The sequence below is a fragment of the Onychomys torridus genome, chromosome 1, assembly GCF_903995425.1.
Source record: "Onychomys torridus chromosome 1, mOncTor1.1, whole genome shotgun sequence".
Taxonomy (NCBI): domain Eukaryota; kingdom Metazoa; phylum Chordata; class Mammalia; order Rodentia; family Cricetidae; genus Onychomys; species Onychomys torridus.
Window position 1 is genome coordinate 86,874,693 of NC_050443.1, and position 26,507 is coordinate 86,901,199.

General features: G+C 47.1%; 1 protein-coding gene across 1 annotated transcript in view; it reads left to right on the top strand.

Moving 5' to 3' along the window:
* Positions 1–7,284: 7,284 nt before the first annotated feature.
* Tub (TUB bipartite transcription factor) overlaps positions 7,285–26,507 on the top strand; it is an 80,385-nt gene continuing 61,162 nt past the window's right edge. The window contains exon 1 of the mRNA XM_036188808.1: positions 7,285–7,478. Coding sequence (XP_036044701.1) covers positions 7,300–7,478 — 179 coding nt within the window. The 5' untranslated portion in view covers positions 7,285–7,299. The remainder of the gene's footprint in view (positions 7,479–26,507) is intronic.

A 26,507-nucleotide genomic window follows, 5' to 3' on the forward strand; every position in this document is an offset into this window, starting at 1 on the left:
TTTAAAGGCCAATTATCTACTGGGTGTCAAGATATAAACAGTTCACACACGAGATACAAACAAGATACATACACACATACACACAAAGGAAAGATGCTTGATCTTGATTATAAAAATCTATCATGTTTTCTGTTCTGTGAATGACTAGCATTGATAGCCAGAGAAAGGTAAGCATGACAGACATGCATCTCTGGCAGGGATAGCCTATGTTGCAGCATTTTGAATTTCTATTTATCAAATTAATCTGGGAATTCATGTGTATGCATGTACTCATATATCCTGCAGGTAAACTGGTTTGATTTTAACAGTATAGTACATAAATAATTATATCTGGCTCTATTAGCATAAAAATTTTTATCAACTCAAATGAGTAGTTTTATGAGTAATTACTCAGCAGATGAGTAATTTTATGACAAATGCAATACTGTATAGTTAAGAATGAGACAATGCCCTGTATATTGATAATAGAAGGGTTAAAAGATAAAATGAAAAAGTTAAAGTGATATCTGTAATTGATTGTCATGGTGTAGTTAAAATAAATGATAGTAATGTGCAGAATATTGGTGGAATTATATGCAGGTGCTGCTCTCACTGGCGGTCTTGTATTAGACAGGGCACACTCAGTAATGCAAGCTCGGACCCCCAATGTTATCTCCCAGGAAGGAGAGCAGTTGCTAGGGTAGTGTCTAGGCTGTGAATTATACCTGCTTGTCCCTTGATTAGTATGATTCATCTTGGTCCCTATGTCTCAGAATGATCTTTTCTGTCTTGTAGGCATTTGCTAGCTCTACACTTATGTTCTGTCCCCTGGTGGTAGTTGTCAGCTCTGTCATGGTCTCTCCATCCATGGCATTAGTCCTGCCTATGATGGGCTTACCAGATGCATTGTTATAATGGACTTTCAGAGTTATGACCACTAGAGGGCATGTTTACATAATTCAAAAGCCTATGACTACCTTTCTCAGTGCCTAAGCAGTTTTCTAAGGTTGCCCAGGATAAGTACCTTATGTTTAGGAGATCCCAAGATAGTGTGAGATGAGTGGCCAAGGCTTCAGGAGATGCACGTTAGCCACCTGAGAGGCACAGAATGATGATGCTAAAGTGTCTTCTATTTTCACTAAAAATACTCCAGGTAGACATGTAGTCTACTTGAATAGGAAACAAAGTAAAGCTAGGGCCCAGTCCCTTTCCAACCAGACCACAATGCGTATTACAACCTAAGCCCCTCTATACAGAAATCATGAGGCTGATATGCCCAGGAGTAGCTCCAGCATAGCCTTGACTACTCCAGTGAGAAATACCTGGGCAAGGAGAAGTGCAAAGCTAGTCTATGGCTTTGGGGCCCTTATTAAGGAACCTGGCCCCTCTATACAGCACTAGAGTTTGGGGCAGTAAATATTAGGCTTTTGCCACATTCTGAAGATTGGAGGTATGAGGTAGGGCTGTGTCTAGAGATCTTGGTAAAATTGCTTTATTTGGAATCTAAGGGATTAAGGTTCGAGTTAGCTGAAAATACAAGCCATCAATTTGGAGATAGTAATTCATCTGGGTGGGGAACATATTTACATTGGGACCACTGAAAGCACATGCAACAGACTTGAGCAAAGTTGTATATGTTCAAAGAGATCAGCGGGGCTGCCACAACAAGCTTGCATCTACAAATAGGTCACTGAGTATATTTTTTCACAATAGATGCTTTCTGTGGCCACTGACCTCAGAAACAAAGACCTATAGCACCTGGTACCAGGCCCATTAGTCTCCCCACATTGCTTTTCCCCAGACTTGTATCCTAGCCTTGCTGCATGCAGGCCTCTATCAGCCAGTCAACTCATTCTCCATTGTCCAGTGGAACACGTGCATTCTTTGCTCTGTACTTGTAAAGCTGATGGCCAAGAGTACTATCCCTCTCCGGGGGGAGGGGAGGGAGTGTCCCTTTCCACTCACCTGAGAACTTATAGAACCAATTGCAATTGGGAATGTAGTGTAGTTGCACTTTGGTTTTGATTCATACCACTATATCAAGACAAACCACCAATATGCCAGAGTCAGGTATTTTTTTTCTTCCTATAGCAGTTGTGGGAAACTCTGTCACATAAAGTTGACAGTCTGAGGTGAGAAAGCAGGATACATGCCACGGAGCCTCAATCGCCTGTTCATATAGTTTACCTATGACCTTTGTCATCATGCAGTGAATTTGTTGTCTATGGCCGATGAACTGATAAACATACAGCACCAAGTTTACAGCTGGAGTGAATATTTGAGTGATATCCCAAATTACAGCAGGCAGTCTTAGTCCTGGGTCTTGATAGCTCAGTGTCATGCTCTCCTGGGCCCAGTGACTCAAACATGAATTCTGTTTCCGCATATGAATACTTTACTACAGAAGGTAAGGCCTGGCCTCCAAATTGAAGGTCCGCATAGCTTTCCAGAGACTCAGACACTATTAGACTGTTAGCTTAGGGTTGGGGCAGCTGGCACCTTAGTTGGAATTTACTGAAGATGATTTTCTTGCTTAAGTCTGTAGAAGTAAAATAGAGGGCTGGGGATGTAGCTCAGTGTGGTAGGGAATGTTCCTAACATGCACAAAGCCTTGGGTTCAGTCTCCAGTAACTCCCCAAAAGTTATACATTAAATAGGTTGTAGTTTTCCCTGGGATCATATGTCAAATTTATCCCAACCTCTGGCCTCAGGATACACTAAAATCCTCATAGATTCTCTAGTCTGCCCCCTGTTTTAGGAAGTCTAGTCCTTCACCAGTCCATCCAAGGACCTGCAGGAAATGATACTCTCCCCTGAACTCCTTTGTCATTGTGGTCCTGCTCTAACTTAATTCTGTCTCCAATAGCTTGCTAGGGTTGCCAGGCCTCCTCCCACTGCACCTTGTCTCATACAGCCGGAGTCCTGCCTTCCACACTGCCCACAGCACCATCCATAGAAGACAGTGTCTGCGTACCAGACTGTTGATGAAGATTTCGAGACAAGGGCGGGGGGGGGGGGGGGGGGGGGGCATGCGACAAGGAGGAGCAGAACCAACTTAAAATACAATGGTGGACATTCTTCAGGGTCCTTAGGCAACCCTACCCAAGACCTCACCAGCTACTTTCCATCATTGAATGGAGTCTTCTGCTCTTTCATCTGCAGTCACGCTCCTCCAGCTTTGGCCTGGCCACTCATCATTCAGCTCCCAGGGAACAACTTCTGACTTCCTAATGCCTTATTAAGACAAAGCAGTCTATTTCCTGTGGCAGCTTGTTTTATACAGGCTGCCATAGCCGGTATAAAACCACCACCATTTCATAATGCTCACAGATTGTTGGGGTCAAGGCAAGGCAAGATGTCCTGAAGCAACAATGACTGATACCTTTCTATGTCTGGTGCTCAACTGGGAAGATTTGGCAACTGGGATGATTTTAAGGATTAGCGACTGGAATCATGAAAGCCTCCTCACTCTATGTCTAGTGCCTGGCTGTAGTGGGTCAAAGGCTGGGCTCAGCTGATTGTCAAGTGAAGCATGTGTATAGTCCCTCTCCTTGTCCTTGTAGTTTTAGACTTTCTCACAGCATAGAGGTCACAGTGGTTGGGCTTCTAACATGGTGGCTCAGGGCTCCAGCAAACAAACACTAGGAATACCCAAGGGCTTTTTATTCCTTGACCTCAAAAGTCATGTAGTCTACAAGTTCAAAGGGAGTTCACATAGATCTTCCTTAAAAAGGAAAATAGCCAAGGATTTGCAACAATGCTTCAAAACTGCCACATTCCCTTCCTGCAGATTGCTGACACTGATAAAGGTCAAAGATGCTTTCTCTGGGGCCTTGCTAGACAATCCCACCACCCTAGTCTAGAACTCCCCTCAGTGATGTCTAGGATGGGGCCTCTCCCACAGCTTTCAACTCTGAGTCAGAACACCTGGCCTTGAGTTTGGTTCTATTTCTTGGAGTGTCGGGTGTGGGAGCTCAATACACCTGTTGTCGGCCCCTCTAGCTATAGAACTCAAACAGTCTAGCTATAGAACTCAGTGCCGACTAGCTGGTTTCCTGGGAAAGTAACCCCAGTGGTCTTCCCAAGGCAGGCAGAAGGGGCCTGGCAGACAGTGAGCACTGTCAGTTTCAGTAAGCCTCTGTGTCTGCTGGCTCTGACCCAGCCTGCTTTCCAGTGGGGTGATGCTGCTGTATGCAACAGGACCACTCCCTTGAGGGAGATCCCTTTGCAGTCCTGTTAGCATTCCAGCATGCTATTTGGGAAAAAGACTTCTTTGGGACTTGTCTTGCAACACATGAGGGCAAAGGCAGTGCTTCTTCAATCTATGTGTAAGAGCTCACAGACTCCCAGATAGATGACCCCACTTCTGCCCAAACAATGAAGCAAGACCTCACATGGGGAAATGAATTATTTTGGGAATCTTAATCCTGTTTCTGAGGTCATGGGCTTGTCAAAGGGTCTCACCATCAAGAAGTGGTTCAGAAAAGGGATCCTGTATAGGACTCAGTCTTCAAATGTCTGTGAACTCCACAGGGAACAGTAACAGTGTCTGCCTGATATATGCAACACGTTGCTAGCCCTTGGTAAGCCCTGGTTCTGGAAAACTTCGGTGGTTATAGACATGACTAAATTGGGCAGGGGTGGTACACTCAAAAGCAACAAGGACCGGGTAAGCAGGTTGTGAGAGAAGCTGGCTGAGTGTGGTCTGGGGTCTAGAGGAGAATGTGAGGATCAGCCGCTTCTCTGCTCTTCTATTACCCTGAAACTTCCCTTAGTATTCAAGAAAGGATGGCAAGAGAAATCATGTCTTATCTCCCAGCTGTGGGAATGTGTTTGGCCTCATGCTTGTGTATGTGTGCAAGCATGTGGAGGCCAGAGACCAGCCTCGAGTGTGCTTCCTTGTGAGCCATCCGCCTTGGTTTTTGAGGCAGGGTCTCTCACTGGCCTAGACCTGACCTTTCAAACTGACTAGTGGCTTTTTTTTTTTTTTAATGTGGGATCTGTCAGGTCCCAAAGAAACTTGGGACAAATGGCTAACTGTGGTTCTTATTAGCATACCAAAGCCCATGCTGGCCTCTAGGTTACTCAGTACCTGTGGGTCCTCTCAGCTGTTCTCACCCTGCCCCCACCCTAAGTCTCTCCTGCCCAGGGGCTTTCCTTCCCTTCACCCTGCTTCTTGTTCCTGCATAATCCTACCATTTGGGCAAGCACTCCACTCTCTCTTTTGCCCTGTTTGCTCTGTACTTGGATCTTGGTCCTCTCTCACTCCCCACCTCTCTCTGGTTCAGTCCAGACTCTTCCAGATGCCTCTGGCTGCACTCTCCCTCATATCTACAACAAAAACCTCCTTCTCAACCATACCTTGGAGTGGTCATGTCCTTATTGCATTCAGGATCGAACTCAAGTCTCTGTCCTTACACTGCACGTGTTTGACTGACAGCATTATCTCCCCAACCCTATCCAGATGTTTAAGTGTTATCAGGGGGCTAGAGAGATGGCTCAATGGTTAAAAGCACTGGCTGCTCTGTAGACCAGGCTGGCCTTGAACTCACAGAGTACACCAGGCTCTGCCTCCCAAGTGCTGGGATTAAAGGTGTGTGCCACCACCGCCCAGCTGTAGAGATGGCTCAGCAATTAAGAGCACTGGCTGCTCTTCCAAAGGTCCTGAGTTCAATTCCCAGCAACCACATGGTGGCTCACAACCAACCATATGAGATCTGGTGCCCTCTTCTGGCCTGCAAGCATATATGTAGTACAGAACACTGTACACTTAATAAATAAATCTAAAAAATAAAAATAAAAAAATTAAAAAAAAAAAAACCCACTGGCTGCTTTTTCAGAGGACCCAGGTTCAACCCACAGCTCCCACATGGCAGCTCACAACTGTCTATAACTCAAGATCCAGGGGATCTTACACCCTCACACCGATGCTCATAAAATAAAATAAATTAAAAAACAAAACAAAAAACACTGTTCAGGAAAGGCATGTATGCAGGCTGGATGCAACAGGTCACTGCCAGCTCCACTCCTGTAAGGCACAGGGTTAATTAAGTCTCTAAGCATTAGCAGAGCTCAAACCCTGCCTTCCAGCACTCTGCCTGCAGAGAATAAATATGGGCCACTCCATGACCCTGACCTGGATGGGAAGTCATCTCAGACTTCCCACAACAGCTGCACTGAAAAGTCCTTCTTAGGCCTCCCTGACCTCTGCAAGAAGATTATACCTGTAAACCCCAGCAGCCCAAGGTGGGGGAGGGGAAAAGGAGCCTGGAAGACCGGCAGGCCCTAGTCACCTCTTTGTTTCACCTGCTCTATCTTGGTGATCCGTCCATTTAGACTTCCCTAGGTGCAGATCAGGTACATCTTGGAAACAAGTTTAAAGCCAAGAGTTCTGCCCCAGAGCTGAAAGCTGTGGGGAGACTATACCCTAAGCATCACTAGAGTCCTCAGCTAGGCCGGTGGAATTGCCTAGCAAGGCCCCAGAGAAAGGGCCTTTGATCCTTATTAGTGTCAGCAATGGGGGGGGGGGGGGGGGGGGGGGGGGGCAGGGGGAAGATCTGGCAGTTTTGAAGCAAAGTTGCAAATTCTAGTATATCCCCCATGTTGAGAAAGAAGATCTGTATGAACTATGAACTCCGCCTGAACCTGTCCCATTGAGCCAAGACAGCTGGATATTTAGAATTTGTGGTAGTAATGAAGAAAAGGCACAAAGGGACATAAACAGCACGAGATGGCCTAGAAATGGGAGTGTTTACAGAGCTTGGTTCTCTGGCTCTGAGAGCCACAGCAGAGCCACAATATAGCGGAAGGAATGTATTTCCATTCCCTGTAAGCAAAGAAAGGGACATTGTGAATTGAAGAGTAACGTTGCTGCAAGAATGAGCTCCCCGAGGGGCAGGCAAGAACCAGGAGAACTCAAGATACAAGGAAATCAGAGGGGTGGGCATTCCCCTGCCCTGTGGAGGGTGAAAGACCATTACTGCGTTGGTAAGACGGGGACATCTCAGCAGAAGGGACCTAAATAAGGAGAGCGCATCCGGGATTCCCCACGCAAGCAAAAAGCGCAACCTCTTAGCCATCTCGGTCCCGGCAAGGTTTGAAAGCAGCGGTGCTCTACTGACGCCGGAAAAGATGGAGCGGTTGCCACGGCAACGTGGAGCACTCATCGGAAATAAATAAATAAGCAGTCGAGTTTGCCGCAGCCGCGCCCCCGCGGGACAGGCGCGCAGGGGAGGGGACCCCTCGGGTCCAGGTCCCCGCAGTCCGCGCGCCCTCGCCATTGGTGGAGACGGGGGGGGGGGGTCACCCCCGGGGGGGCGAATGGTACAGTCCTCCGCCCGCGCTCTAGCCCGGCCCACCGAGAGTGAGCGAGCACCGAACCCCAAGCCGCGAGCTGCGGCTGCCCGACTGACGGTGGAGCCCCAATCCCAGTCCAGGACAGTGATGGAGGGAGTGAGCAGCCACCGCACCCTGTCCTACAGCCGCTGGAGCTATGACAGGTAGGGCGCGCTCGGGGAAGATGAGCTCCTCCCGGTCCCTCCTGGTGGCCCCGCGTGGGCGCCTCTGACGCGCGTGCTCGAGACTGATGCTGGTACCCGCATCCGCAGGCATCCGGGACCTGAGGTACCCATGGCCTCGGATATCCAGAATCGAAACACCTGCGGGCCAGAGCAATGGGAGGAGGGTGCGCGGGTACTGGTGGGCGCTGGAACCTCGGAAAGGCCGCGCCTGCCCTGCACTGCCGCGATGCTCCCAGCCGACCCTCCGTAGGGGACCTGATTTGTCCGGGAGCGGACTGGCAGACGTGCACCTGGAGTTGGTGCCTGCTCCACCTGGCTGACGGCATCAGAGCCCGGGGCTGGGTGTCGGGGCGCAGGAGCAGCTCTGGAGCGGGGGTGTCAGGCTCCGCGTTCACCCTGTGGTGATGGCGAGAGGCTGCCAGCGTGGGCGGCTTGGAGCCGCGCTCCCCACGCACTAGTCCTGGAGGAAGGAATCATCCTTCCTGGCAAAATGGGAAAAATAAAGGACGGTAAAATGAGTTAGTGATAAAGCAGAATAGATTATTCAGACTCTATATCCGCTCTGCTGTTTCTTTTTTCTTTTTTGCGTGTTAACTCCCGTCTCACATTTTAAAGGAAAGCATGCGGATAATAGTTTTGTTGATATTTTCTTTCTTTCTTTCTTTCTTCCTTCCTTTCTTTCTTTCTTTCTTTCTTTCCTCCTTTCTTTCTTTCCTTCCTTCCTTCCTTCCTTCCTTCCTTCCTTTCTTTCTTTCTTTCTTTCTTTCTTTCTTTCTTTCTTTCTTTCTTTCTTTCAAGTTCTCAGCTCTGTGTAAATCTCCAGAATCCTGGAGTGAATCTTCTGATCCCTGGCTTTCAGCAGTGAAGGCTGAGAGAAACTTCATTAACTGATTTCCCCGCCCCTTTGCTCTTCCCTCTACCTGCTCTGCTTCCCTCTGAGAATCCTTGGCCGCATCTCTGGAAGTGCTTGTTTTTCTAAGATTCAGAGGAACAGGTGTCCCTCCTTCCCAAGGCTGATTCCCCGAGGACACCTCCTCACTCTCCCAGGGTCTCCTCTCGCTGCCATCCCATCTATCTCCTCGTGGCCAGCAGATCCGCAGATTTGTCCACTCTCCCTCTTCTTGATGTTTGCATCCGGTGCATCTGTTCCTTTGCATTCAAGGCCTCTTCTGGGGCGATAATCTGAGTCAGCCGATTCACCCTTCCCAGCACAGCCCTAGCAATCTGCTGACCCTCCCCCAAACCTCTCAATTCTAGTGAAATTGCCCTTTCTGAACAGCAGTGTTCTGTCTAGAGAAAACTTAAAAAAAAAAAAAAAGAGAGAGAGAGAGAGAGAGAACCTGCCAGGTTGTGTGCGATCACAAATCACACATTTATATACTTAATGAACAAACATGCGTGGAATGCAAACTATAGGCTGAGCACTGGGGATACAGAGGCACCTGCTTTCAAATGGGCTCCACTGTGTACAGTCGGGTAGAGACAGGTAGTAGCATATGCCAAATGCTTAATGAAAATATAGAAGAAAAGTTTAAAGGTACGATAATTTTTAGTAGTAACTAGGGTTTGTTTTGTGTTTTGTTTTTGCTTTTTGCCCCTATACAAACAAACTTTGCCCCTAGAGACTCTGGACCTAGACAACCTGCATTCAAATCATGACTCCTCCTAGATAACCTCAAAGAACGACCCCTTTCCTGGGCCTCAGTTTCTTCATTTGTAAAATGGAATCGTGCTGGCAATATTAAGTGAGGTGATAGCAAGGGCAGAGCAAGCCGTTGGGACACAGGAATCACTACCATTGCTCTTTGATTAGTCAGTATTGTAATTGTCTTTGGGAACCCTGACTTTCGGGAACTGGGTGGGAAACCATTGTTCTCCTTTTTAGGCTGTGAAGTGAAAATATTTCTGGGGTCCTGTCTCCAGGGGTCTTTCCTTGCTCTCCTGACATCAATATCTTAGGACTTTTGCAAAGAAAACAGAATCCCTAGACCACATCCAAATTAACTAAATAAGGGTATTAGGAAGCTGGACTCAGTTTTCGGAGACGTTCCCAGGTGTGAAGCTACTGGTTAGACTGTTCTCTGGAGCCACCGGGCGATAGCAACCACCTCTGTTTGGGCTTTCAAAACAAATAGTAAATGCAAAAGAATCACACTACCTCAAAAGGCTGTGAAAAATATTACACAACATGTATACAAGATACACAGATGCAGCCAGGCGGTGGTGGTGCACACCTTTAATCCCAGCACTTGGGAGGCAGAGCCAGGCGGATCTCTGTGAGTTCGAGGCCAGCCTGGTCTACAGAGTGAGATCCAGGAAAGGTGCAAAGCTACACAGAGAAACCCTGTCTCAGAAAAAAAAAAAAAAAAAGATACACAGATGTTAAAAGTTAAACTCTGGGATAAGGATGTAGCTCAGTTGTTATGTGTTTACCAAGCATGCAGGAGGTCCCGGGTTCAATCCCCAGCATTGCATAAACCAAGCATGGTAGCACACACCTGTAATCACAGCACTCAGAAGCTGGAGACAGGATGATCAAGAGTTCATGATCCTAAAGAGCAAATTTTAGGCTGGCCTGTGTTACATATGACCCTCAGAAAAGCGGGGGTGGGGGGGAATTCTATGATTCAGCTGTCTCACCCTGACCTCCACAAGTAAACTGGACTTAGTGGACAGTTCTCACGGTTTGGCTCAGTCTCAGCTTTTCTGGACCAGGCTTGTTTCTCAACTGGTACCTGCGCTGGGAAAGCCAGAACAGCTGTCTCTTTCTCCACTTGCTTTCTTGGGCGTATTATATCATGACAAAAGGATTCTCAGATGGGGCACCTGCATCATTTGCAGATCTCTTTTACTTCTCCGTGGGTAATTTCACTTCCATTGGCCATGACAGCTCTTCAAACTTCATCATGTCCAAGACGTGGTGTTTGTGATAGTGCAAGAATCACACCAGGCAGGAGCTCTCGTCACTCTCTGATTCCAGCATTTCCAATCCCTTCCAGTCACTCCATTTGGAGGACTTTTATTCTTATTTTTGCTATTATAAACAATTACATGATAAACATCCTTTTGTGTAGAACTTTCCCTCATGTCTGGTTATGTGATTAGCACTTGAAGAAGGGTTGCTAGTTTTAGGCTCAGGCTATTGCCAAGTTGTCTACAGAGAAATGAATTGTTTTCTGTTCTCGCAGATCACTTCGAGTGCTTTCTTCGACAGCACTCTACTCACCAGTTTGGCCTCTTAGACTCTGAGTCAAAGAGACATAACCACATAGAACTTCCTGGTTTTCTGTAGTCAACATGATCTGGCTAAAAAGCCCAGCTCTACCATTTACTGGTTATGTGACAGGTGGTGTAACCCCCATTTACAAAAGATAGTATCAGTCTCTTAAATCAGTCTATTCATTAAATAATTTTTAGCACTAATGGCAGGCAGTGTTCTAGAGACAAAATAATGCCGCAAACAAAACAGAGCCCCGTCTCAGGTCCTGCTGACTAGTGGGAGTGAGAGAGATAGGCGTAGACAACCATGTGGAAGTGCAGAGAAGGAAAGTAAGGAGGACAGAGGCTGGCTGCAAGGGCAGTGGGGGAGGGAAATGGCCCGCCATGCAGTGTGGACAAGGTGATTCTTCAGCAGACCTGTGGCCAGGAGCAAGAGAATGAACCCTATGGGGAATGGGGAAGAGTGTCCCCTGGGGGAGCAGCACTGGAAGGTCGTAAGGTCAGAATGTGGCTAGATTGTTGCAGAGCAAGGCAACCAGAGCACCCTTGCTCATCTTTGTAACAGTTCTTTCCTGTTCCTCCTCCGACTTCTGTATCTCCTGTGCCATCCTCAGAGTGCCGTTTCAATTTGTTTGTATGTCTTAGAACTTTAAACAAACGGCTTACAGTGTATGCACTCACACCAGCCTGCTTTCACACAAGGCCATTCAACATTCTTCCTTGTTGCCTGAGACAGTAGATCATCTCTTTACTGCTGAGAAAGTTTCCATTATATGGATATACTACAGTTTATCTAGTCAGCCACTGGCAGACTTTTGGGTTGCCATTAGTTTGGGAATATTGCAAATAAATAGAATAAGTATAAAATACAAATTTGCTACTGTCAAGTACAAGTCTGTGTATGAGTATGTTTTTGGTGGTGGGCAAACATTTGCAGAGGAATGTCTGGATTATATGGTCATTGTATATTTAACTTTTTGTTTTTTGTTTTTTTTTTTTAAGTTTTATTTATTTATTATGTATACAGTGCTGTGTCTGCATGGCCAGCAGAGGGCACCAGATCTCATTACAGATGGTTGTGAGCCACCATGTAGTTTCTGGGAATTGAACTCAGAACCCCTGAAAGAACAGCCAGTGCTCTTAACCTCTGAGCCATCTCTCTAGCTCTGCATATTTAACTTTTTAAGAAACTTTTCCAAAGTGGGTAAACCATTGGGCATTCTCATGAACAGTGGTTGGGAGTTCCAGCTCCCCCACATCCCTGGGACAACACTATACCAGCAAACTTTTTAACTTGAAGCATTCCAGTAGGTATTTAATGGTATGTCCTTGTGATTTTATTTTGCATTTCTCTGGTAACTAATGATGTTAAGCAACTTTTCATGTGCTTATCTGCCATCTTCATGTCTTTAGGAGAAAGTATATGTTTAAGTTTAAGTGTTTTCCCTATTTTCAAACTGGGTGTCACCTTATTGTAAGAATTTATGAGTCCTTTTGATATTTTGGCTATGTGTTTCCTCTCTCTCTCTCTCTCTCTCTCTCTCTCTCTCTCTCTCTCTCTCTCTGTGTGTGTGTGTGTGTGTGTGTGTGTGTGTGTGTGTGTGTGTGTTCAGACAGGAGTTCATGTAACCTCAAGCTCTATGTAGCTGAGGCTGGCCTCCGCCTCCTGGTCCTCCTGCCTCCGCCTTCCACACGCGTGCCTGCTGTGCTGTTGTCCTTCCTTGGTTGTCCAGCCGGCTGTATTGTCTGGTCCTCTTATGTCCTTGGTTGTCCAGCCGGCTGTATTGTCTGGTCCTCTTATGTCCTTGGTTGTCCAGCCGGCTGTATTGTCTGGTCCTCTTATGTCCTTGGTTGTCCAGCCGGCTGTATTGTCTGGTCCTCTTATGCCCTTGGTTGTCCAGCCGGCTGTATTGTCTGGTCCTCTTGCTTCCTTTCCGTCCTCTTATGTCTTTTCTAAAGCAGAAATTTTTACTTGTGATGAGATCCAGTTTATCAATATTTTTCTTTTATGGGTTATCCCTAAATATCAAGGACTTATTGATCAACTAAAAGTGAAAAAAGCCATACCCATTTCCCAACCCTAGGCCGTGCCATCCCCTTCCTGTTTGGACCACAGTTCCAAGGCCTGCAGGCCTCCACGGAGCTAAGGCTACCAAAACCACAGTGAAGTGTTTCCCACCATTTAAATAAATGAATAAGACAAAAGGTTTCCTGAAAATGCCTCCTTCTTTGTGTTAAATTTAGGTCTATCCTACTTTTGGGTGCTGGTTTTGGTGGTGGCGGCGGCGGTGGTGGTGGTGGTGGTAGTGGTGGTGGTGGTGGTGGTGGTGGTGGTGGTGGTGGTGGTTTTGTTGGTATTGTTTTGTTTTGTTTTGTTGTTTTGTTTGAGACAGGCTACCTTTGTGTAGCCCTCGCTGGTCTAGAACTCCCTATGTAGACCATGTTGGCCTTGAATTTTGGCAGTCCTCCTGCCTTCATCTCCCATGTGCTGGGATTATGGTTGCATGCCACCATGCTTGGCCATAGAGGTACATAGGTTAAAAAAAAAAAAAAAAAAAAAAGATGGAGCTGGAGAGATTACTCATTTCAGTGGTTAAGATCCCTTGCTACTCTTCCAGAAGACCCAAGTTTAGTTCACAGCTCCCACTTCAGGCAGATCACAACCACAACTACAGCTACAGTGGGTCAGATCCCTTCAATAGCCTCCTCAGTTACCTGTACACATACTGTATACATACGACACACAGACATAGATATAAATAAGAACAAAGTTAAACTTTTAAAAAGATATTCAATTGTTCCAGTTCTACTTTTTAAATTGTATGTGCATGAGTGCTTTCCCTGCAAACATGTTTGTGTACCACCTAGGTGCCTGGTACCACCAAGGTCAGAAGAACATATCAGATTCTCTGGGACTGGAATTACAGATGGTTATGAGCCATGATATGAGTATTGGGAATTGAACTTGGGTCCTCTGCAAAAGCAGGCAGTGCTCCTAACTACTGAGTCATCCCTCCAGCCCCTCCATACCACTTCTAGAAAATACTTTTCCTGTTTCTACTTTGAGCCTGGATTGAAAAATCAAGGTGGCCAGGCAGTTGTGAAGTACACCTTTAATCCTAGCACTTGGGAGGCAGAGACAGGCAGATCTCTGTGACTTTGAGGCCAGCCTGGTCTACAGAGGGAATTTCAGGACAGGCAGGGCTGTTACACACAGAAACCCTGTCTGAAAGAGAGAGAGAGAGAGAGAGAGAGAGAGAGAGAGAGAGAGAGAGAGAGAGAAATCAAGGTGAGCATGATGGTATGTACCAGCAACTCAGAGGCCTGGAAAGGAGGTCATTTCAGCCCAGGCATTCAAGGACAGCCTAGACAGTATAGCAAAAGCTAGTCTCAAAGGGCAGGGAGAGAACTGGGAGATCAGGGGCAGCCAGTCACAAAGCCAGATGTCCTTGTTTTAAGTTATGTCTAGTCTGGCCCATTGATCTGGTTCTCTTTTTACTGCTGATAGCACACTGTCTTGGCTCCTGTAGCTTTATTAGTCTTTAAATCAGGTAGTTAAGGCACTTCAACTTGGTTCTTTATCAAAGCCATTGTGACTGTAATAGGTACTTTTCAATTTCAAATTAATTTGATGAGTTTTGAAATTCAATACAACAACATAAATACCCAGGGCACATGTGCACACACAGTAAATATACATTAAAATTCCAGTTTCCAGGTGTTTGTTGCTTCATCCAGCAACACAGCTAGAGGATTGATTAGCAGTGGCGAGATGCATAGAACATAAGACGAGCAGTTCCGGTGGTTTCTAAGCTGAGTTCAGAGCCAGCCATTAGTTACATCCATCAGTAACCATCGTCTCTTTTTCTAAAAGACACCATCCTGAACAGAAACTCTGTCCATTGAGGAAGAAGTCACCTTCCCTCCAGTTCTTGGTACCTCTAATTTACTTGGTATTTCTGTGAATTTATCTGTACTTAACATTTCATAAAACTGAATAGCATATTTTTCCTCATGGTTGGCTTCTTTCCCTTATTTGTTACATTCATCTGTGTTGTAGTAAGGACAAGAACTTCATTTCTATTTTTGACACACAATATACCACATTTTGGCAATCCAGTTGTTCTGGTCTTTTGATTGCTATGCATCACAGCTGTGAACATAATTCTACAAATGCCCAAGCCTCTGTTATTTAGAGTAGACTTGCTATTTGTTCATTCTTAGCTTTTTCTTTCTTTGCTTTTTTTTTTAAAGGAACCAGAACTGTCTCCTACTGAAACTGTACCATTTTCTATTTCCACCAGCAACATATAAGTGTTCCCACTTCTCCACATTTTCATGAACACCTGTTCATGTCTGCATTATTAGAACCGTCTCAGTCTGTACAAAATGGTATCCTATTATGGCTTCAGTTTTTGTTCCCACAAGACAAATGAGGTTGGGCATCAGTACAGTTTCACGTGCTCCTTGGCCATTCATGTATCTTGGAAGAGAGTCTACCTTTTACCCATATTTTTTTTCCAAGACAGGATTTCTCTGTGTAACAGCCCTAGCTGTCCTGGAACTCACTTTGTAGAACAGGCTGCCCTTGAACTCACAGAGATCTGCTTGCCTCTGTGTCCTGAGTGCTGTGATTAAAGACGTGCACTTCCACCACGAGCTGTTTTGTTCATTTTTAAAAAATAATTTCTTTATATTGTCCAATTGTAGAGGTTATTTTTATATTCTAGACATTGAACCCTTTCAGGTGCATAATTTAAAAATATTTTCCTATTCCAGAGCTTCTCTTCCTACTTCCTTTACAGAGCCAATCAAATCACAAAAGTGTTCAGTTTTGATAAAGTTCAGTTTGTCTGGTTTTTGTTGTTATCCCTATAGTGAATAAGTTAATTTCAGAAGTCTGGGTTTGGTTCCACCTGTGTGCCTGTCCTTATGCAGATACCTCACTGCTTTGATCATTGCAGCTTGTGGTAAATTTTGATAAAGGATAAGAGAAGAGGAACATGGCAGGCAGCTTGTCAAGAGGTAGCTGTGGCTCCCAAGAGACTAGATCCCTGAGATGCCACAGATGGGCGCCAGTTTTCAGTTTAAACTTTATCTGGTTCATATCTCAGCTGCCTTGCCTCTTACGGTGTAAATACAATCCAGTGAAGAGAAATCTACTATTCTGATTTAAAACTCACATGTACTTGTAAAAAGAAACAAGGCAGTTACAGAGATGGCTCAGTGGTGAGGGGTACTTGCTGCTTTTTCAGAGGACCTGAGTTCAGTTCCCTGCATCCACGCCAGGTGGCTCCCAACCACCTGTTACTCCAGTTCCAGAGGATCCAACTTCCTTTTCTGGCCTCCATTGGCACTTAGACTCATGTGCAATACACACACACACACACACACACACACACACACACACACACACACAAATAAATAAATAAAAATAATAAACTTTAAAAAACAAACAAAGATTAAAGTGACTTAGAAGTGCATCAAGGGGATAGATCATCCTCTTCAGCCTCAGTTTCCCCATCTATAAACTGGGAGTGGTAACTTTACTGACATAGATGGACCACTGTGGGACTCTAATGAGGTATTGCTTGTCCACCTCATCAAGTGAGCTGTGGATTAACAGACAGATCGTGCCTGTCCTCTGTAGGATTAGGACAGATGAAGCTCCTGATTTAACTGAGCTGAAGCGTATAAAGGAAAGATAACGAGACTGACCTACTCTACCATGTATCGTGTGGCTTTCTTTGGTCCACTGGTTTTCAAGCAGAGTGTCATAGCTGGCTCTGTTCTCTATGCCTGCTGGGAAGTTTCTGAGGAGTTGAGGAAGCAACTAAACTTCTCTTTTTTGTGGTGCTTTATTTGTTGCTTTTGGCTTTTGTTGGTTGGTTGGTTGGTGTTTTGTTTTGTTTTGGAAAAATTCTCATGTATCCCAGTTGAACTGACTATGGTGGCCTAGAATGACCTTGAACTTCTGATCCTTCAGCTTCTAGCTCTCAAGTGCTGGGATCACAGGGGGCCATACTTGGTTTATGCGATGCTGGGGATCAAACCTAGGGCTGTGCATACTAAACAAGTTCTCTACCAACTGAGCTACTAGCCCAGAAGAAGTAGTTAAGTTCTTGTTGTGGGAATTGCCCTTCTATACCAAGGCTTACGGTATCGTTCCAGAAGAACTGGATACTAACAAGGTGTGTGCTTCTGTTTTAAAACATGGCATTCTTGGGGCTAGCGAGATGACTTTGTATCACCCACTGCTTCTCAGAAGACCCCAGTTCAATACCCAGCACCCACATGGTGGCTTACAACCTTCTGTAACTACAATTCTAGAAAATCTGACATCTTTTTATGGCCTCCACTGTGACCTGCGCTCAGGTATACATAACCCCACCACACATATCCATATTTGAAAATAATATTTCATTTTTTAAATTGAACACTTGAGCCTGGCTCTCCGCTAGCAAGTCCATATATATTTGGCCAGTGGTGGGTGTGGGGAGGGAGGTGAAGCCAGGGTTTAGAGACATTTCAACAATGGCTCTGGCTTCTGCTTTCGAATGTTTCCAAAAATGTTCCTTTACACTGTTCACAGCTCTTGCACAGAACAGGGGGCCTTGGGAGAACTATTAAACTACCATGAATTTCCCCTGTCTCACCTGTACAATGGAGATCACAGTAATCTGCCTGCCTTCAAGGGTGGTTGTGTGGATTAGATGAGTTACTGCTTGCACGACTTAATAACTGAGTGCAGAGTGCCCTGGCCAGTGCCTAGCACTGACCGCAGTTTGATGGTTTGCTGTTGTGATTGGTACCCAGCATGTGACAGGACCACATCCACTTATCTGTGCAGTTGAATCTGAAAGGCAGGGAGTTCCGGATACAGAGATGGGTGTGATAACTCAAGAAGACCCACCCCAGGTGCTCAGGAGCTGTTGGAAGGATAGGCATGAAGAGAAGGGCCTGAGAAGGTTGAGAGCTTGTTGAAGGAGGCAGTCCAGAACTTGAAGCTGCATGGTGAATGAAGAACAGGACATCACCACTTAGGGCTAGTTGGGTAAGGAAGGCACAGTTGTAGGTCCTTGGTGGCAGAGAGGAATAAAATCACATGGGGACTCAGGGTCTCAGGACCTTCCAGCACCTGAGATGTGTGTAACAAGGTTCAGCTCCTTGAAGGAAGGATGGGAAGAAATCACAAGTACATCAATCAGTGAAACGGAGCCCCACTCCTGGAACTTGGAGCTATTCACAGCTCTGAGAGATCACTTAGAGGGGCCCATAGAGAGAGCCCAGCTAACCGACTCCACTCATCGTTGCTGGTGGGTCAGAGTCCTCAGAGAATTGGGAAGGGACTGAAGCAGCAGCCTGGAGCAGCAGGCCCAGCCCTGTGGCAGGTGAGCTCACTGTCTGTACTTCTTTGTAAGGTAGGAAGGTGTGTTGAAAGATGGAGGAAGAGTCAGCAGTCCATGGTTTATTTATGCCCTCCCCCCTCATTGAAAGCCCCCCGTGCTGACTATGGACAAGTCACTAGCTTCATGGACCCATTTCCCCTGCAGGTGAAGGAGCTGGACTAGTTAGGCAGGCACCATGCCTCATTAGAGGCGGATGTAGGGGCCCAGAGGGCACTCGCTGGGATTTGTGGGTTTGTGTGTTCTGAACAAAGATTTGGACAGAGGCAAACAGAGATAGTAACAGAAGAAAGAGTTTATGAAGGAAGAAAGGCATTTCTGAGGATAGAAGTGAGCCAGACCTTGAGAAAGGCAAAAGCCATAATGGACCCTGGCTCCAGCCTTGTAACCTGTTCGTGGGTCGTTTATATACCACACACTCTGCACATAGATATGCTGTTACAGGCAACCCTTGGTGGGAAGGGGCCCAGTCTCTTCTCTGTCATTAGTCTCTTCCCTTCCTTCCTTCCTTCCTTCCTTCCTTCCTTCCTTCCTTCCTTCCTTTCTCCCTCTCTCCCTCCCTCCCTCCCTCCCTCCCTTCCTTCCTTCCTTCCTTCCCTCTCTTTCCTTTCTTTTTCTTCCTTCCTTCCTTCCTTCTTTCTTTCTTTCTTTCTTTCTTTCTTTCTTCCTTGTAATTTTCACATTTTATTATTTTTTCAAAAGTCCAAGTTCAGTGATTTTGATTTTCTCGGGAGTTGGGGAAGGGACATGGGTCTTACATGGAAGGCTCAGAGGAGTGAACAAAACTTAAAATGTATCTAACAGCATGCTAACTTAGGATGACAGCATTAAGAGTTTTGCTTTCTGTGCATGACTAGTGACATCAGGATGTGGGGACAGTGTTAACAGGGACATTAGAAGCCTCCTGCACTGTTGTAGGGATTGAGACCAACTGTCTATTCAGAGAGCAATTCAGCACAAAGTATACTCAGATCCCCTTCCAGAACATCGCCCTCCATCCTGCTCTCCTGTTTAGTGTGTGTCCCACGAGTGGAAAGGCCAGATGGAGGGATGATGTCAGGGAAGGCAGGATGAGACCCCACCTATGACAGTGCTATCTCAAAGTTACTGGGCAGGGCACGTCTCCAGAGGCAGGTGTCAGGAGACTCTGCTGTGCTCCAGAGCTTCTCTGCTAATGGATATTTAGCAGGGCAGGGCCAGGGCTGCTGGATCTGATGAGGCAAATGGAATTCATTTTACAGGGAATCGGTGGGGATCTGTCTTAAAAGGCAGTGGGTCGAAAGAGAGCTGCTTTCTCTCTGCCCTTGGTGGTAAGGACTCTCTTAAAGCCACAGTGCCCAAGTTGGGGTTCAGGAACTTATTCCCAGTCATCCTTCCTCTGCAGCAGCAGGCAGGTAATCTTGTGTCTGAAATGGCAATGAACAAAGAGAATTCAAGGTGTGTGTATGTGTGTGTGTGTGTGTGTGTGTGTGTGTGTGTGTGTGTTGGGTTTACAGTGGTAGTGCAGGCTTTAGTGTCAAGACTTTTGTCACAGAGGCATTTGTCAGGTAATCCTGCTAGAAACTTACGCCAGCAGATTGGAACCAATGTAAGAGTGATGGGCACAGAACTCAGGTCAAATGATGAAGTCACAACACCTGGGGGTTTCTTTATAGTTAGGAAAGTCGGGGTAATGGTAGCCCAGGATTGACTCCTTATAAAGCTCCATTCTGCAGCAAAGACTGGATCCCACCTGCTTTTGCCTCCACACTCCTCTGACACTACAGATCAGTCCAACACCATGCCAGGAAGACCAGGGGCTTGCCAGTGGGGTTATGTCCCTTTCTCCACAGGCTGGCCTCCTGAGTCATATCCTCATAGCCATCACCAGCTGTCACAGAACAGAAGCTGTTAGGATTGGGCTCCTCTGCAAGAAAGTTTGTGAGTGTGTGCATTTGTGCATGCACTCAGCGAACACCAATAATCATCTGAGGTGTGTGCACATGATACAGATGGATACGTTTGTGCATCCTTGGTGACAGGTGTGTGTACACATGCCACGAGGGTGGCCATGTATCTCAGTGTTATGTATCTGAGTGGAAATGCATGTAAGGAAAACAGAAGGGAGAGAGACTGGCCAGCCCTTTTTTTTTGCCTCTGCATTTGGTGGGAGCAAGGGATGAGACTGGGGGGTGGGACAGTGTGGATACAGTTCCCTTCCCCTGAGCCTGTTGCTGGGTATGATGAGGGCCCGCTGAACAGCTGGCTTCTCCTGGAAGTTTCTGACAAGCAGTAATGTCTTAAAACAAACAAACAAACAAACAGTGGCAAGGCCTGCACTGTCAGGGAGATCCACCAGAGCACCAGAGGGGTCTGATTCAATGAGAGAGCTGGAAACAATCCCCATGTGACCTTGGACAGTGATCTGCAAAGCAGAGGACCCTTCCCTGTCTGGCAGCCCATCACCAAAAGCTGCAGCCTGGGATCCCACATCTTCTCAGAGGGGCTCTGGGGCACTGCAGGGCCTGCATCAATGTTGGATGAGCCCGTGCTGTGTCTGCATAGCCTCGATACCATCTTCCTTCGTCTCACTTTTAGTGTAACTTGAGAACAAGTGTACCGGCCCCATCCAGGGACTTGTGATCTTATTGCCCAGAGTCACCTACAAGGGAACAGGGGCTGGGGTGGGGAGGCTGGACAGGCCTCTGGTAGTTATGTGTGTCCCGGGTTGGGACACGAGTCCAGTGGGGCCCAGCCTCACTGGGCTAGTAGTGCCAGCCTGGCCTCTTCTTGGCCCCTGGCTCTCGGTGCTGGGTTACACTTCCTCCTCCCGCCTCAGGCCACCTCACCTTCCCCGGGTGTCATCTGTCTGTTGATTTGTCCCTGGGGCAGTTCAGCCCCATTCACCCTTATCCCCACCCCTTGCTCTGGGGGTTCCCTGCTGGAGAAGAGGTTGGAAGGGCAGCAGCTAGACCAAGAGACCCCCCCCCCTAGAGGAAGAAAGAAGAATAACAACATCGGCGCCTTCAAGGCAGGTGAGTGTCCCCTACCTGAGTGCTCTGGGCCAAGATGAGGAGCTGGGCTCCTGACTCCAGGAATGCTCCTACTCTAACCCTGGCCATGCCCTAAGAGATCTCAGTGAGTGTGCTGGTAGTCTGTGGGCACCCTATATCTGTTGGCAGTGTGAGGGAAGAGGCTATGTCCGCGAGATGTACTGAATCAGGGCATTATGGCCAGCGGACAAGTTCCTGCTCTTGTAAACAGTTTACTGGGGCATTGCTGAACCTCCTTGTTTAAATGCTGTCTAGGCATTTTTCACTCAGCAATCGTGGAGCTAATCTGGCTCACAAGTCTAAAATATTTATCCCTTGGCCCTTTAAGAAAAAGCTTGCAACCCTATGAGCTTTTCCCCAGGGCTGCCCTGCTTTACCCCACGGTGGCCATTCTCTCCGGTCCTCCCACAGCTGCCCACCTCATCCCTATGCAACCCTCGCCCCATCTGCACAGCGGATATACCCTCTGCTGAATGTTCACCACCCGGGGAACATTACCTCAGGGTCCAGTCAGCTCTGGTGATGACTTCTCTCTGGCAAGAAGTGAAAGTGAATAGAGAAGTGAGCACCCCAGAATAGGCAGGGTAGGTCTGGCAGGACCCTTTCCCACTGTCAAATCAGATAACTTGACAATGCCCATTGTAGCTTCTCTGGACCCCCAAGTCAATGTTGGTACTTGGAAGGCTAGGCAGGCCATCTGACCATGGGCTCTGGTCACTTTCTGTGGGCAGACCAGGAGCTGGTGACAGCTAGGGTCTTGCTGAAGGAGTGGAGAAATGTTTAGAAGGTTGCAGGATGTCCTGAAAGGGACCCTGGAGCTCATCCCCTCCCTACCTGCTGCTCTGCTGTTTCCGTACCCTGGTCCTCATGCTGCACCCTGTCCTCAAAGCCCCAAGTCTTTATGAGCAAAACAAAACCCATTTTCTAGGCTTTCTGTTCACGTTTGAGTTCAGGGACCTGAACAGGGATGGAGGAAAACACCACTTGGCCTGAAGCTGCATCCCTGCTGCGACACCACTAGGTGGCGCCCAAGGTGCCAGCCTCTTACTCTTTCTGATGCTTGCCACCATTCACAGAGATCCAGTAACAGCCTGAAAGGCTGTGGTCACACTCTCTGCATCCCACTAACCTGACCAGCTCTGTCTCTCTTGAGGCTTCTCACAAACACCTCCAGGCTTGTGTCTCAGAGCGTTTCCTTGAGTAAAGACTATCAGGACCCACCTGTAGCTGTAATTTGCTGCCTGCTTATATTTTCCCTTAGAAACTCCCAAACTCTAAACCTCTTAACCAGCCTAGACCAGGCACAATATAGACAATGGAGATAGTTGGTGTGTCCAGTGTATTTACTTCATTTTAGCTGTCTAACATATGCTTCCTTAGTATCCAGCAGCCCTGCAAGAATCAGGGCAAAGAACACAAGACCCAGGAGCAGTCTTTCCCCCTCTGCCTTGGGTCTGAGTGGCGCCAGCATTCTAGAGGTCCAGATATGAAATGAAGAGCTCTGAGGCATGACAGGGTGGGCCAGAGGGTGCTGCTTATTTCCAGGTATAGTTTCCTAGGCCCTGTCTGGAGCCAGGAACAAACAGGGACCAGAGGCATAAGCTGGGATGGGTTCTAGGGCCTGTCATGAGTCCACCCCTCTCACCTGGCCACAGCTCAAGCCAGTACAAGAGGCTCCTCACCTAAGTCGGTGTCCAGTGGTCCTAGGCGCCACCTTGGAAGACTGTGGTTGTGTGGGGGGTAGGGAAGGTACCGCTTTTCACAGGGAGGGATAATGTCAGCAGAGATCCTAGACCAAGTGGTAGGGGAAAGGACACAGGGAGTGAGGCCAGAGGTGGGACTCTGCTTAGAGACTGGTGACAATGGTGAGTCCCCCAGGAGCAGCAGTTCCTAGGAAGAAAAGGTGGGTATTTCTGTCCACTGTGTCCCATCACATTGGCAGAGTCCAGGACAGCTTGTCCTCTTGAGTGTGGCCCCACAAAAGAGCCCTTAGTTGACATGCAGGTGCCATTTCTGTCTGGAACCGGGCTCCTGGAGAAGGCTGGCATCACTCACCGGGGTAATTACTGGTTTGGGTTCGATTTCCATTCAAAACAGTCATCCCAGCCTGAGCTGGTGTCAGATCTGAAGGCTGATTATTAGGAACATTTATCAACAGCTTCTCAGCTCTGAGCAATTACAGCTAACCTGCTGTTCCAGGGAAGTCACACAAGACTGCAGCCTCTTCCCTGCCCTCCCCCTACTCTCTCCCTCCCCTCCTCTTAGCAGCCAACCTGAGGGAGGGCAGGAAGTGGGTGCTACCTTATGAGTCACTGTCACCCGTGTGTAGGGGGCCATGTGCATGCCAGGCACCTGTGCTTCCCAGAAGCCCTCTCCTATCAGAGTCATGTGAGTCTGCATCCAATACACTCAGAACTGAGCTGAATCTGTGCACTTGGCAGATGGTAGCTCATGTACTGGCACTTTGTCACATGATATGTTTTCAACAGAGTTAGAGTCTCCAGAAGAGACTCAGACTGTCCCACGCCTTCAGGGCCCAGACAAAGATGAAGTAAGAGACACATTTATCTCTCGTGCATAATTAAAGGGATCTCTAGAAAGACCACTAATCAAACCAGATATTGTAGCTCAAATGTCTATAATCGCAGCACTTGGGGGCTGATGCAGGAGCATTGCCACAAGTTCATGGCCAACTTGGTATATACAGTGAGTTCCAGGTTAGGCCAAATGAGATAAAAGACACCATCTCAAGAAACAAACAAACAAACAAACCCTCGCAAATAAAAATAAATAATGTTTTTATATAATCTCTGGAAAATAATCAAGAGCCAGTGAGATGGCTGCCAAGCTTGATAACCTGAGCTGAATGTCCAGGACCCACGTGGTGGAAGTAGAGACCTGACTTCCCCAAGATCTTTTCTGGTTTCCACGTGTACAAGTATGCCCACATATTAATCAATTGTTTTAAAGTATCAAAACAAATGCACAAATGGCCTTGCTTATCTAACTCCGCTATTTTTAGATAGTGGTTTAAAATTCTAATCTTTAGTTGTGGACATTAGCGTTCTTTTAATTTAAGCAGTATTCTTGTGTAGTGCGTTTTTAGCATATCCTTAAATTCTGCATGTCTTTTCAGCCCAGCTGTCCCTGGCCTTGCCATCCTCACTTCCTTTTGGGAACTCACCCCTGTTCTCTTCAGCATTCACGTTTACTATGTTGGGTAGAGGGGCTCAACTTCTATTCTAGTGAGGGCCCAGGATGTCAGGGATCCAGGGAAACTGTCTGCCCCACCCCCATAGCTGTCCTTGTGTGCCTGTCCCCCATGTATCCATCTGGACCTGCTTCAACCTTGAGACACCTCAAAGAAGGCCTGCCATAAAGTTTATATAGTAACTAGAGGCCGGATGGTGCTGTGAGCATGTCCAGTCAGGGCAATACAGGTAAGCACACAGCATCCCTGGCACAGGTATATAAAAGGTGACAAAAGTGTCCTGGGTGTGTGCAGAAGTGGAGAAAATTACACTTGCCTGAATTCCTCCCAGGGAGAGGCCAGCATGTGGCTGAAAGAAGACAGTGAAGATCTCATTGTGACAGGGAGATGAACCACTGAAAAAGACATGGATGCATGCTAACCAGCCTTCTGCAGAGGGTAGGTCTTGTTTGTTGAAGGGCTCCCGTTGTGCTCAAGAGTCTCTATCAGGGAAGAAACTCCACCACCCACCACCCACCCACCACCCACCCACCCACACACCCCCGTCACTAGCAAATACCCTCTCCCTGCCATCCCCAGGCTGTACTCAGCTCATCTAAGGACGGAATGGCATTTCAGGAAGATCAAGATGCCAATACTTAATGCCTTGTTATAGGGAGGGCTGGGCCTGGGTCATTTGGCCACTTCAGGTCAGGATGCCTGTCATTATTGAGGGGGTGAACAACAGTCTCAGGGGACATGCAGAGAAACCTTTCTGTCTTGACTACTAATCAGTGATCTACCCTTTGAGCTGGCTCATCAGCCCTCTTGGTGGGAAGAGGTCAACTTGCCCCTCACATGTAGGAACAGAGCATCGTGTTCTGCCTGCCCACTCTGACACATACAGAACAGGTTTCTGAGCCTCAGCTTGCCTGTGAAATATTACTAGTGCCCAACTTACAGGGTTATGCTCCCCACTCAAGAAGGAAAGGCAGAATACTGTGACAGCTCAGACTCATGTTCCGTAAGGCCCAGGAGGGCAGATCCAGAACAAAAAAGTCTTTCTGGGCTTGAAGAAGATCCTGCTGAGTATACATCTTGATGCTGAAGTATTTAAGATGAGGTTTTGGAACCACTGTCCATCCCCTCAGGGTCAGGGAAGCCACCTGCTCCTGGGAGGTGTGATCTTGGGGACATGCAGTTTACCTAGCCCCTGGGAGGTATGTACATGGAGGTATGCAGTTTATCCAGCCCCAAGTTTCCTTTTGACCATCCTTCCCTAATCCTCCCCAAGGTGTCATGGGCAGAAGCCTCAGTAGCAGCTGAACCCACGGAGCAGCCTCGAGGTGAGAAGAATGGGCTCCCCACTACCACCACCACCACCCGAAGCTGGCTCCAGCTAATACGGTCACCTTTTTGTGTGGTCCACTTCTCCTGGCTTAATCCTGTGCAGGAAGAAGTCAAGGAGGACTTGAGAAAGTGCCAGTCTGAGTATCAGTTCTGAGAGCCTATTGGTTCTAACTAGAAGTTCCTGTTCTGCTGAGACAGGACAGAAAACATCTGGGATTGGGAAACGGTTATGAAAGATGAGATCTCCCTTCACGGTCCAAGCACACGCACCAGACTGTTCAGTGGTAGAGGAAGGTGGAGAGAGAAAAGCAGGACACTAGGAGGGTGGCAGGTTGGCTTATATCTTTCACACTCCCCACCTAGAACATGCCCATACTTATTGCAGTATCCAGAGGTTTGGCTCTGACCTTTCCTCCGTTTGTACCACACTTCCCATCTGTAATATTTGGAATGGGTGTGGGATCATCTCAGTGGCCATCTATGATGCTTTTGTATTCTGCAGTGGATGAGAGCTAGTGGAATAGCTCACTGTTTGCATGCCTCCCCTGGCCATTTACTTTCTCTAAAAGACTTTATCTGTTTGCTTTGAGACTAGAGACCCGGATCTCCAGAGTCCCGGTAGTGGTGGGGTCAGCAACATATCTGGGAAGAACTTTTCTACTCAAAGTTTGAAGTTAGGTCCCAAAGATATGTTTTAGGCATTTTATTAGAGATTCTACTTTATTAGAAGTTCTAATAAAAATGTACATTTTATTAGAAAATGTATTGTTGCTAACCCTTGCTGAAGTTCAGGATGTGATCTTTACAGGAG